General features: G+C 42.7%; 1 protein-coding gene across 1 annotated transcript in view; it reads right to left on the bottom strand.

Annotated features, from left to right (window-relative positions):
• Positions 1-6,901: 6,901 nt before the first annotated feature.
• Positions 6,902-14,198, bottom strand: part of LOC126355876 (DNA cross-link repair 1A protein-like) — a 60,740-nt gene continuing 53,443 nt past the window's right edge. The window contains exon 11 of the mRNA XM_050006376.1: positions 6,902-7,280. Coding sequence (XP_049862333.1) covers positions 7,087-7,280 — 194 coding nt within the window. The 3' untranslated portion in view covers positions 6,902-7,086. The remainder of the gene's footprint in view (positions 7,281-14,198) is intronic.

Below are 14,198 nucleotides of genomic sequence, written 5' to 3'. Positions count from 1 at the left end.
TCCAGTCAGCTCTGCAGAGGTGCCACCAGGGCGGCACTGGTAATGCCACAGCCTCATCCAGGAGGCGAATCCAAAGGGGGAAATGGTCACTAGAATGGAGGTCAGCTGCAGCCTCCCACAGAGCAGAATCCGCGAGTGCTGGAGAGCAAAAGAAAAGGTCAATAGCCGATGATGACCCAGAAGCAGTACAGAAATGAGTGGGAGCACCAGAGTTGAGGATGCACAGTTCTTCAGATATCATGAGGCTTTCCAGAATGCGACCCCTGGGGCAAGTAGTCGGGGAGCCCCATAAGACATTATGAGCGTTGAAGTCCCCCAGAAGAAGAAATGGGCGGGGGAGTTGGCTAATAAGGTCCGTGAGAGCCTCAGAGTCTATCGCATCCTGAGGCGGTAAATAAACTGAACAGACTGTGAGCCTCCGACCCACAAGAATGTCAACTGCAACTGCTTGCAAGTTGGTGACGAGAGGGAGCTCAGATGAGGGGTGCATGTCACGGACAAAAACCGCAACACCACCCTTTGCCCTTTCCCCCGTCAGATCATCTTTTCGATATACGGTAAAGAAGGAGCATCAGTGGCCCGAAAATGTGTCTCTTGGAGACATAAGCACAAGGGGCACTCTCGTATAAGGAGTTGTAATTCGGCCACATGCGTCCTGAACCCATTCAGGTTCCACTGTAATATGGGAGCCAGTGATCAGGGTGGCTGAACTTTCACCCTGCCTCTGTGCTTTGGAGGTGAGCCCGTACTGGCCGCAGATTTATTCCTGGGGCGAGAAGATCGCCCCCAGTCGACATCAATGTCCATAAGCTCCGATGACGACCCATGGGAGATGTCAGACAGTACGATGGCCTCGTCATCGGACCGACGCTGATTAGTCTCGTCAGGTGACAAAACCTTCACCTTCTGAGGCTTTGTCTTGGGGGGCTTAGAATGCAGAGCCTTGTCAACATTTGGAGCTTTACTCGCCTGGGCAGAAGGCGCCATATGGGGAGAGGCAGGAAGTACCCCAATGTCAGCAAACACGACCTTGTCCGACGTAGCGGGGAGAGCCGCAGGTTGCAAAACAACCGCAGCAGCACAAGTGCACTGGCAAGCGCAGGTATTAGTGCTAACACTAGCAACCTCCATTTGCGTAGCAACAGTGGCCAGTTGTACCGGTTTTTTGAGAGCGGAAGCGAAAGATGTTGAAAACACAGGAGGTTGCATGGCCTTAAGGAGCTTCTTGGCCTCAGCATAGGGGATGCACTTAGATGTTTTAATCTCCTGTACATTCCGTTCTTCGAGATAGATGGGGCAGATCCGGCTCCAGACAGGGTGACTCCCAGAGCAATTCACGCACTTCACAGGCGATGAACAATCGGCTCCGTCATGGGCAGGCTGACCACATTTACCACAAGTGGCTATCCCATTGCACCCCAACGTAGTATGCCCACAGTGCTGACATTTAAAACAGCGCATTGGGTTGGAGAAATATGGCCGTACTGGCAAACGTAAGAACCCCGCTTTAACATGCTCTGGGAGTCTCGGGCAACTGAACGTGAGAATAAACGAGTCAGATTTGGCGAGGTCCCCATCGACTCGTTTCATAATATGCTGCACGTCAACAATACCTTCATCAGCCCACTCAGATTTTAACTCGTCTATGGGGATATCCACCAAGTATCTACACGTCACAACACCCTTACTATAATTCAAAGTGGAGTGGAGCTCGGTCTCGATAGCGTACTCTCCTAGACAGGTTGCTTTCCGAAGGGAAGCGACTTGACGGGAACTAGAAGTCTCAACTAACAGAGTCCCATTGCGCAGTCGCTTTACAGATTTCAGTGTTCCTGCAATTCCCTCAAGACCCTTGTGGACGTAAAAGGGAGAGACCCTCTCAAAGCTACCCTCCTTCCTTTTAATAATCAAAAACACATTCTGATTATCAGCATGTGCTCCGTTACTAAGGTCTGTTAAATCTCTAGCAACACCAGGCACTGGGGGACTCGCAGCGCGTAGCCGCTTTTTCGATGGGGTGTGTTTTCCTACCAGTGGCCCACCCAAGCCACTGGTAGGGGGAAATATAGAGGTCGAAGGGACCATTGCGGTCCCATGAGCAGCTAGGGAACTAAAGGTCCACTCAGACAGAGCCCCGGCGTGCCTGAGTAAGCCTTATACAACTGGGGTGCGGCAGGTGCCCCAGAGGTTGCCCGCTTGCGACTGTTCCACCCCAACAGCCATGCATCTTCTAGGCGCGGAGCACACCGAAAGATTGAGAGGTTTTTATAGAGGTTGGCCTTCCTCGCAATCCAGGTGGTCAAGCCAAGATTACCATTCCCCGTAGCACACAACATTTCGCCGCCGCGCCGTACGGTGGTCTTTGAAGCATGTCCGGGGGTTACGGTGACAGGAGACTGGCGGCGCAGACCAGTCCCCAGCTCAGGACCCCGGGGTCACCAAGCCCGTACTCAGCAAGTGAACGCTGAGCCCCTGGGGGAGGCATGTTGACAAGTAGCTTTCAGCATAACATGTACACCGATAGGAAAAAATTTTGCAACACCACAAAATAATTAGAGTAATGAAATTTCAGGAATACCTTTGTCTAAGTAACATATTTTACTGTTCGACATTGCAAGATCACAGGTTAATGTAAGTGCAAGACAAGCCATCGGAAATGTGAAATGCTGACACATTAATAGCTGGTGTAACTGTCAGAATGTTGATGCCAGATGTCAGTTTGTGGGATGGAGTTCCTTGGCTGTTGCACTTGGTCAGTCAATACAGGGATGGTTGGTTAATGCTGATTATGGTTGATGCTGGAGTTGCAATCCGATGATGTCCAATATGTGATCAATTCGATACAGATATGGTGACTGAGCAGGCCTAGGCAACATGTCAGCATACTGTACAGCATGTTGCCTAGGTACCTGGGCAAGCATTACCCTGTTGGAAAAAAAACCCTGGAATGTTGTCCTTGAATGGCAGCACAACAGGACAAATCACCGGATTGACATACAATTTTGCAGTGAAGGTGCATGGGATAACCATTAGAGTGCTCTTACTGTCATACGAAATCGCACCCAAGACCATTACTCGGGGTGTAGATCCACTCGGTCTAGCACACAGACAGGTTGGTTACAGGCCCTCAAATGGCCTCCTCCTTATCAACACATGACCCTCTCTGGCAACAGGCAGAACCAGCTTTCATCACAAAACACAAGAAACCTCCATATTCCCCTCCAATGAGCTCTCGCTAGACATCACTAAAGTTGCAAACAGCATTGGTTTGGGGTCAGTGAAATGCATGCTACAAGATATACGAGGGGGGACCCAAAAGAAACCAGATTGTTGTCAAAAAAATTATTGATGAACCTTTTTACAAAATTACTTCAGTCACCTTCAAAATACTCTCCATTACATGCGATGCACTTGTCAAGTCCCTTTTCCCACTGTTGGAAGCATGTTTGGAACTCTTCAAGTTTGATATTGTCCAGTGCCCTTTGCGAAGCTGTTTACACCACCTCCACATCATCATAATGCTCCCATTTTAGCGTTTTTTTCATTCGTGGAAATAGGAAAAAGTTGCACGGGGCTAGGTCCGGTGAATACGGAGTGTGGGGAACAACAGACCACCTCTGAGATGCCAAATAGTGGGTCACTCGTAAGGCCGTGTGTGCTGGAGCGTTGCTGTGATGCAGAAACCAGTCACCTGATCGCCAAAGTTCCGGGTGTTTCCTCCTCACATACTCTTGCAGACGCCTTAAAACATCCAAGTAAAAGTGCTGGTTAACAGTCAGGCCAGGAGGTACAAATTCCCGATGCACAATTCCACGAACATCAAAAAAGACAATGGTCATCATCTTCACATTTAACCTCACTTACCTTGCTTTTTTTGGTGTGGGAGAGTTGGGAGTCCCCCACTGGCTTGACGCTTGCTTGGTTTCTGGGTCATACCCGTAACACCAATTCTCATCCCCTGTAATGACTTTGTTCAAGAAGTTTGGATCATGTGCAATCTCTGTTTTCAAGTCCTGACACACATTCATGCGGATGGTTTTTTGCTCCTGTGTGAGAAGGCGTGGAACAAATTTAGCAGCAACACATCTCATGTGCAAATCCTCACTCAAAATCGTTGGCACAAGCTCCAACTGATTCATGTTTCTGCTAAAATTTGGTCGATCATTTGGCGACGATCCTCGTTGATCTTTTGGTGGACCTTTTCAATTTTCTCCTTATTTCGTAATTTTGAAGAGCGTCCAGAATGAGCTTGGTCTTCAACACACATCTCACCATGTTTAAAGAGCCCAAACCACTCGAAAACCTGTGTGCGGCTCATAGCGTCGTCCTGGAAAGCTTCCTGAAGCATTTGGTGTGTCTCTGTTGCAGTTTTTTTAAGCAGGAAACAAAATTTCACACACACTCTTTGTTCTTTTAAAGTTGCCATAACGACTTCGCAGAGGCAACCCGCCAACAGTCAGAGAAACACAATACCACACTTGCACATTCAGCTCTACACTGACACTGTCTGCACAGCTGTTTCATGAAGGTCTCTACTAACACCATCTAGCGTGAGAACCCTGCACTACGTCTACGAGTGGCAGCGCCCTCGGAGTCCGGTTTCTTTTGGGTCCCCCCTCGTATGTATCAGAACTGTCCTTGAAGTAATCGATTTGTAATAGTTTGTTGTGTCATTGTGGTGCTGCTGAAATTGCTGTTGCAGATGTATTAAGATGTGCCTGGGCCATACATTGAACACAATGGTCTGCTCTCTTGGTATTGCCACGTCACTGTCCATAGCCTGGTCGCCTTGCGACTGCAGATTCTCATGATCACCACAATGAACATAAGGGTTCTCATAGCCCTACTATACAATCTCATTCAAGCTCAGTGAGGTGTTGATAATGGTGTCTTTGCCACCTTAAACACATTCTTGACTAACATCCACTCACCACATCCAATCTCAAAGGTAACAAATGCTCACAACCGCTACAGCGTGTATTTAAAGCAAACCTAATTTACATCCACATAGCAGTGTTACTGGCACCAGCCTTATGCGACTGGCACAAAATCTGAATAGACATGTAGAAACACACCTAGCAAATTCCGTTTATTTCGCACAACTCCTTCTTGCTGTGGCGACTTTTTTTGCGTTGGTGTATAAACTGATGGTATTCCACTGATGAAAAAGCAACCACTTGGTGACTTGAGTACATTGCTGTTCTGGAAACATTGCAGACCTTGACACTGCGAGGGCAATGGAGGTTAATACCGATATTTATTGATTATTCAAGGTAAGAGATTTGAGTTTTTCTTTATGCATCAAGTGAGGGAGGTGATCAAAGTAAAAATGTAAGTGAGTTATTAATATACCCGATGAACAGTAGAGAAAATTACAAGTAAGAATAAAAAAGGGCAAGGCATTCTTAGAGTTTTCCACATAAAATACTGGTGATACAATACAATAATAATTAACAGGCAATAGAGAAAAAAAATATTTCCGTTGTATGCAGATACGCACAACAGTGATTTCTGTTGCCTGATACTGTGATCGTGTGTGTGAGTTGCCTTTGTGTGTGTGTGTGTGTGTGTGTGTGTGTGTGTGTGTGTGTACGTCTATTGCTGGTGAAGGCCTTAATGGCCGAAAGCTTTATTTATTTGTGACAGTCTTTTTGTTGTTCCTATCTGTGACTCAGCATCTCAGCTATGTGGTGAATATCAAATTCCGTTTTCATAATATTGTTCCATTCCATCCTGGATTTTCCATTGTTTGATTTCCATTATATGCCTGCTACAAGCTAGATAGTATATTTTCAAATATCACTGACCTAGAGAAAGTGACACACAGCCCTTGATAGAAACACAATAAAATCCACGTTAGTATAATTTTGATGGTGTATTAGCATCGCCCACCAGAAAAAACATATTGTGAAAAAAATACATAGAATTATCTTATTTGCCACTTAATGGCGTGTATAATGAAAAAAGTAGCTCAAAAATCATTAAGAGGGCACATCTTTCCTTCCACATCAATACATCACCTATTATGACCTATTTTTGTTAATGATCAGGGCATTATAGAATCACTTTGTTTCCTACTTACTCACTTAAACCCAAATTGTCATAAACTGGCTCAAATTAGCACATTGAAAAGCTTATCTTTCTTCTTCTTTTCTTTTACTTCTTTAAAAGCTTATCAAAAACATTTGCAATTCCCTTGCAGACAAAAGTTGTGTCTCCTGGGGTAGTGCATCAACAGCCAATACATTTATTCTGTAGAGGCAGCAGTTAGACTGTTGTTTGAGACCTGTGGTTAAACATCTTGTAAGATATGTTAGGTAATAATACCGATACAAAGTATGTGTGTCTCTGAAGGAGAAGGTGGATTCATAAGCTGGACCATCACTCTACATATGCGCTATATAGTGAGTGGTTACCTTCAATGATTCCATTGCTCGTATTTTACATGGATATGTCCAGAACCATTTCAAACATTAGCACTTTTTCTGCATGGAAGACAAATGAATATTACTACTCTTTTCCTATTCTCTAGCTTACTTTATTACTACTCTTTTACTCTTCTCTAGCTTACTTTATTACTACTCTTTTCCTCTTCTCTAGCTTACTTTTATGGTCTTCTGACTATCACAACCAGTTTTTTATAGATTCTGAGAACAATTCAGAAAAATAACAGTACAAGTTACCCACATAATGACAATTTCCTGCAGAAATTTCAGTTTCAACAAGGGCAATATCATATGTCTTGTAACACCTATTACACCACTGTTCGCCATCTAAAACATCACCCACATTGATTATCAGGTAATGCAATCCAGAGGCAACACAGACAACATTAGCAAAATATCAAATATAAGAAAAGCAGGACATGTAGACAGGAAAGTAAAAATGGAAAATATTCAAATTAAATACATAACAAAATAATTTATTACAATTTTTAAAATGGAAAGTAATATAGTGCATCTAATAAAACCTCGTAAAGTTCATATAAATTCTGTAAAAAACTTTAACAATCATATTGTCTTACTACATTTTATAAAAAGTAAATTGAAGCAACACCTGCTTTAAACTTCTGTAAAATTATAAAATTTATTGCACAGAGAGATAAGAGGACAGTTTCTTCTGAGTTTTTGAAGAAACTGGTTGAGACAGCCACGAAGAAAAGTATCGCTGCAAAATAGCATGTTTTCCAACATTCACTGTCGGAACAATTTGTTCTGGCTGCAGAAACTGTACAAACTCACGTAATTCTGAATAACTGGAGTGTTCGCTATAGGGGACACCTGTAAAGACGTACATTAGAGAGTTATTAACGGCACAAATTAAGAGTAACTCTTATGCAACTGACATGCATGAAAGCTTTTACAAACAGCTACTAGATGAAACTGCTACTGTTTTAAGAAATTTGTTATTGTTAAAAAAATTACATCTCAGAAATTGGACATGTTGGCCTTTTACAGTGAATGATCACAAAAACAGTGTTGTCAAAAAATGGAAATTTCAGGAAAAGAGTTTTGTTGGACGAATTTTTACAGTTTTCATGAACACCTATCAACAATTTTGTGAACAGCTTCATTCAAACGATAATAATCAATAGCCATCAGAAAAGACTGTCTGTGACTGGTTTGCAGAATTTCATTCTGTTGTGCTCCTGTCAGTGGTGAATTTAGTGATGGTCAACCAAAATCAGTTTCTTTCCATGATTGAAGAGGACTGGTTTGAGACTTAAATTGAAAAAAAGGCATCATCAAGCATTTTGAAGACTGTGGTCTGTTTGATTTTGCACAAACATTTAGCTGTAAACAAATCGGTCTGAGGAAATGTTCAAGAAACTATGCTAAAGAAAAACAAAATCACCATACAACACTGTAATTGGAGAGAAACTGTCTTTATATTTGTATGAGCCAGAAACTTACCAGCAACCAACTGTTTGGGTGTAATTAGATGAACTGAATCATCAAAATGAGTTTCTTTGAAAAGCACTTCCAACACACAGATTGCTTGTCTCTTTGGTTACACTGCACCCTTCATGATTGTTGCATTTGTGGACAATAGTGACTGTTGCATTTGTGGACCAAAGAATAGCTAACTCTGGATGGTATACAACAATTTCTGTATCACAAGTCATTAATGAAATCATGAGCAAGAACTGAAAACAATATGTCATTCTTCATTGTGAAAATATCATCTGTCACATGACACATCAAACAGTTAATTATTTGATAAGAACAGAATTTAATTATAATGTCTCATTGTCCTTATTCAGCTCATTTATTATCTAATGATTACTTTTTGTTGCCCTGAGAGAACAAAAACTGCAAAAGCAGCGATTTTTCATCACCTTAAAAAGCTGTTGAATTCTTTCAAAACAGGTTTTGAAGTAGCAAGATGAGGGTGAAACAAGAATATTTTCAGAATTAGTTCAAGCACGGGAATTATTTTTGAGAAAATAAAAGGATTTGTAACAAAATAGTTTTTCTTTTATTATTTCTGTAAAAACTTCTGGAAAAAGGCTTTACATTTCAGACTTTATTATAAAAACTTAGCTGTAGTGTACTTAACTGAATGAAGGAAAAACAATTAGAGCAGAACTGCAAATACATTGTTGAGCACTAAAATTGCAACACCATGCAATAAACATGTAACTATTGCAAAGGTGGAACCAAATAATATACAGGGCGATTTTTTCCACTGTGCTCAAACTCCAGGGATTGATCGATGAGAGGATACGGAACAAAAAAGGTCTAATGAACTTATGTCCGGAAATGTATGGTTTCCATGACAGAAACCATGTATTCAATCGTAGACTGTTACACCTCCCCCCATGAACCATGGACCTTGTCGTTGGTGGAGAGGCTTGCGTGCCTCAGTGATACAGATAGCCGTACCATAGGTGCAACCACAACGGAGGGGTATCTGTTGAGAGGCCAGACAAACGTGTGGTTCCTGAAGAGGGGCAGCAGCCTTTTCAGTAGTTGCAGGGGCAACAGTCTGGATGATTGACTGATCTGGCCTTGTAACAATAACCAAAACGGCCTTACTATGCTGGTACTGCGAACGGCTTGAAAGCAAGGGGAAACTACGGCCGTAATTTTTCCCGAGGGCATGCAGCTTTACTGTATGATTAAATGATGATGGTGTCCTCTTGGGTAAAATATTCCGAAGGTAAAATAGCCCCCATTCGGATCTCCGGGCGGGGACTACTCAAGACGATGTCATTATCAGGAGAAAGAAAACTGGCGTTCTACGGATCGCAGCGTGGAATGTCAGATCCCTGAATCGGGCAGGTAGGTTAGAAAATTTAAAAAGGGAAATGGATATGTTAAAGTTAGATATAGTGGGAATTAGTTAAGTTCGGTGGCAGGAGGAACAAGACTTCTGGTCAGGTGACTACAGGGTTATAAACACAAAATCAAATAGAGGTCATGCAGGAGTAGGTTTAATAATGAATGAAACAATAGGAATGCGGGTAAGCTACTACAAACAGCACAGTGAACGCATTGTTGTGGCCAAGATAGATACGAAGCCCACACCTACTACAGTAGTACAAGTTTATATGCCAACTAGCTCTGCAGATGACGAAGAAATTGAGTGTATGATGAAATAAAAGAAATTATTCAGATAGTGAAGGGTGACGAAAATTTAGTAGTCATGGGTGACTGGAATTCGGTAGTAGGAAAAGGGAGAGAAAAAAACGTAGTAGGTGAATATGGACTGGGGCTAAGAAATGAAAGAGAAAGCCACCTGGTAGAATTTTGCACAGAGCACAACTTAATCATAGCTAACACTTGGTTCAAGAATCATAAAAGAAGGTTGTACACATGGAAGAAGCCTGGAGATACTGACAGGTTTCAGATAGATTATATAATGGTAAGACAGAGATTTAGGAACCAGGTTTTAAATTGTAAGACATTTCCAGGGGCAGATGTGGACTCTGACCACAATCTATTGGTTATGAACTGTAGATTAAAACTGAAGAAACTGCAAAAAGGTGGGAATTTAAGGAGATGGGACCTGGATAAACTAAAAGAACCAGAGGTTGTACAGAGTTTCAGGGAGAGCATAAGGGAACAACTGACAGGACTGGGGGAAAGAAATACAGTGGAAGAAGAATGAGTAGCTTTGAGGGATGAAGTAGTGAAGGCAGCAGAGGATCAAGTAGGTAAAAAGACGAGGGCTGCTAGAAATCCTTGGGTAACAGAAGAAATATTGAATTTAATTGATGAAAGGAAAAAATATAAAAATGCAGTAAATGAAGCAGGCAAAAAAGAATACAAACGTCTCAAAAATGAGATCGACAGGAAGTGCAAAATGGCTAAGCAGGGATGGCTAGAGGACAAATGTAAGGATGTAGAGGCTTATCTCACTAGGGGTAAGATAGATGCTGCCTACAGGAAAATTAAAGAGACCTTTGGAGAGAAGTGAACCATGTGTATGAATATCAAGAGCTCAGACGGCAACCCAGTTCTAAGCAAAGACGGGAAGGCAGAAAGGTGGAAGGAGTATATAGAAGTTTTATACAAGGGCGATGTACTTGAGGACAATATTATGAAAATGGAAGAGGATGTAGATGAAGACGAAATATGGGAGGTAAGATACTGTGTGAAGAGTTTGACAGAGCACTGAAAGACCTGAGTCGAAACAAGGCCCCCCGAGTAGACAACATTCCATTAGAACTACTGACGGCCTTGGGAGAGCCAGTCATGACAAAACTCTACCAGCTTGTAAGCAAGATGTATGAGACAGGTGAAATACCCTCAGACTTCAAGAAGAATATAATAATTCCAATCCCAAAGAAAGCAGGTGTTGACAGGTGTGAAAATTACCGAACTATCAGTTTAATAAGTCACAGCTGCAAAATACTAACGCGAATTCTTTACAGACGAATGGAAAAATTTGTAGAAGTCGACCTCGGGGAAGATCAGTTTGGATTCCGTAAAAATGTTGGAACACGTGAGGCAATACTGACCCTACAACGTTTCTAGCATTTGTAGACTTAGAGAAAGCTTTTGACAATGTTGACTGGAATACTCTCTTTCAAATTCTGAAGGTGGCAGGGGAAAATACAGGGAGCGAAAGGCTGTTTACAATTTGTACAGAAACCAGATGGCAGTTATAAGACTAGAGGGGCATGGAAGGGAAGCAGCGGTTGGGAAGGGAGTGAGACAGGGTTGTAGCCTGTCCCCGATGTTATTCAATCTGTATATTGAGCAAGCAGTAAAGCAAAGAAAAGAAAAATTCGGAGTAGGTATTAAAATCCAGGAAGAAGAAATAAAAGCTTTGAAGTTCGCCAATGACATTGCAATTCTGTCAGAGACAGCAAAGGATTTGGAAGAGCAGTTGAACGGAATGGACAGTGTCTTGAAAGGAGGATATAAGATTAACATCAACAAAAGCAAAACGAGGATAATGGAATGTAGTCGAATTAAGTCGGGTGATGCTGAGGGCATTAGATTAGGAAATGAGACACTTAAAGTAGTAAAGGAGTTTTGCTATTTGGGGAGCAAAATAACTGATGATGGTCGAAGTAGAGAGGATATAAAATGTAGATTGGCAATGGCAAGGAAAGCGTTTCTGAAGAAGAGAAATTTGTAACATCGAGTACGGATTTAAGTGTCAGGAAGTCATTTCTGAAAGTATTTGTATGGAGTGTAGCCATGTATGGAAGTGAAACATGGACGATAAATAGTTTGGACAAGAAGAAAATAGAAGCTTTCGAAATGTGGTGCTACAGAAGAATGCTGAAGATTAGATGGGTAGATCACATAACTAATGAGGAAGTATTGAATAGGATTGGGGAGAAGAGAAGTTTGTGGCACAACTTGACCAGAAGAAGGGATCGGTTGGTAGGTCATGTTCTGAGGCATCAAGGGATCACCAGTTTAGTATTGGAGGGCAGTGTGGAGGGCAAAAACCGTAGAGGGAGACCAAGAGATGAATACACTACGCAGATTCAGAAGGATGTAGGTTGCAGTAGGTACTGGGAGATGAAGAAGCTTGCACAGGATAGAGTAGCATGGAGAGCTGCATCAAACCAGTCTCAGGACTGAAGACCACAACAACAACAGACTGTTACAGAGACAGGGTCTAATATGCGATGTACCATGCAGCCATAGTTACAGTATGTGTTGAAAATGGTTTCCATGTGTCCCAACGCATGTGTGTATGCACCATAGCATGTTCTATCTCACTTGCCCACATAGGCCAGGCTGCATCCAAACACTGTCAAAGGCAGTATGAATATGCCACTCCAGTGTCTCCGCATGTTGAATGGGCTCTGCATATACGACACTTCTGAGATGGCCCGATAACCAGAATTTGCACAGATTGAGAGCCAGTGAACGAGTAGGCCATGCAACTGGATACCTTCATCTGATCCATTGACCAGGGACGACACGATTGGGATATGTCCAGACATTAATGGCGAAATAGGCTGGAGCACTGACATGTAGCAGCCACATAAACCTTCGAATCATCAATGGCACTTCTTCCAGCTGGGGAGGCAAAGCCACCCACAAGAAACGCTGATAGTTCTGGTGACATGGAAGGAAAACTGGTCCCATAATACAGTCATGAATTATCCTGACCCACACATTCCGGCTGCACCGAAGCTGATGATTTGCTGTCATCATATCATGGGGGTTCTGCATAGTATCCCACAGATGACTGTTATGAAAGTTGAAGATAGCACTCCACGTAAAGGTGGCCTAATCTGGTAATAGGGTGGATGACACAGATCCTGGAATCGTGGTTTCCTGGTGAAGAAACCAGTGACAAAACTGTTCCTGCTGTGGAAAGTCTGTCGCTAGTGAGCCCTGTACATGATGTAAGTGATAAGGGTAGTAACAATTGTCATGGAGAATGTTTCACACGGTCGTCTGGCTTACTCTGTACTGATGGGCCAACTGCTTGGTACTGGTGCGGTGATCACCTTCCACAGTGTTAGGAATATTTTCCTCCAAGTCTGGTGGAATGTCATTCCTGATTTCCTACTTCCTGAAACAACCCTGTCTCAGACAAACGGTGAAACACTGTTGCAAACATTGAATGCTGTGGTTGCTGTCAGTGGGGATAGACCTCCTGATACAACATTGCTGTCCGCCGCACGCTACCATTTGCCTCTCCATAAGTAAACACCATGTCGGAAAGCTCTCGATTCAAATACGGAACCATTGTGTACAATGCTGTATCAACATCCATTACAATGTGAGTCAGCTAGAGAAGTGAATCATCACACAACATTACACATTACAAATTATTTTGGTAGGAGGTATGAGGAACAGTACCACCCTCTAGGAGGAAACCATGCATACTTTAATGGTGGCTGCATGGTATAGTGTGTATTAGACCGCAGAATGACTGAATAAATGGTCTCTGGGCTGGTGTAAGTTGGCGCCAACACACCAGGTGGCAAAGAGGTTGTGAGAAAATCAACAGAGGCCAAACACAGTCTTGCAAGAAAGGTGTCACCAGTATTTGGACTGCTGCTGTGGGTCGGAGGGCCCAGTCAATTCCAGTCTATCATTCTGTGAGTCACCGAGACATCAATCGCAGTCCAGTCACTTGCCGTTGCAGAGAGTTGCAGGCAGCACATAGCGACCAGAATAGTGTACATAGTGGAATGTACAGGCAGCACACAGCGACTAGAACAGTGTACACAGTGGGATGTGTACTTCACCAGCAGTGAGGCTAATGTGGACTATTACGAAAGAGCTTGTACCACAGCGGCTGGACTACCTGGAGTTAAGTAATTTTCTATTTTAACATCTGCATGCAGTTTGTGTTATAGACAGAGGATATTGGCTGACAACCAACATCCTCTCCTTGCTTCCCATGGTACAAGCCTACAGTGACAACGAGACAACACAAAAGTCTCCAGCATAGAAACCATACATTTCTGGACATAAATTCATTAGACCTTTTTTGTTCCATATCCTCTATTTGATCAAATCCTAGAGTTTGTACATGATGGAAAAAATCACAGCTGAAGGTAGGAGAAACACCATCTACATTCTGCACGTAAGGGTTTCTCACGCATAAATCACATCTGAATACTGTCAATGTGTCTTACTGTAAAGAAGACATGTTAAGTTGAAGACAAGCACAATTAAAAAGACACTTGCATAAAGCTTTTGGCCACAGCCTTTATTAGTAAAAGAAAGAGAGACACACCATTTACACACAAGCAAGCACAGCTTATG

This window comes from Schistocerca gregaria, chromosome 3 (assembly GCF_023897955.1).
Source record: "Schistocerca gregaria isolate iqSchGreg1 chromosome 3, iqSchGreg1.2, whole genome shotgun sequence".
Classification (NCBI taxonomy): domain Eukaryota; kingdom Metazoa; phylum Arthropoda; class Insecta; order Orthoptera; family Acrididae; genus Schistocerca; species Schistocerca gregaria.
This window is presented reverse-complemented; position numbering and strand designations above follow the sequence as displayed.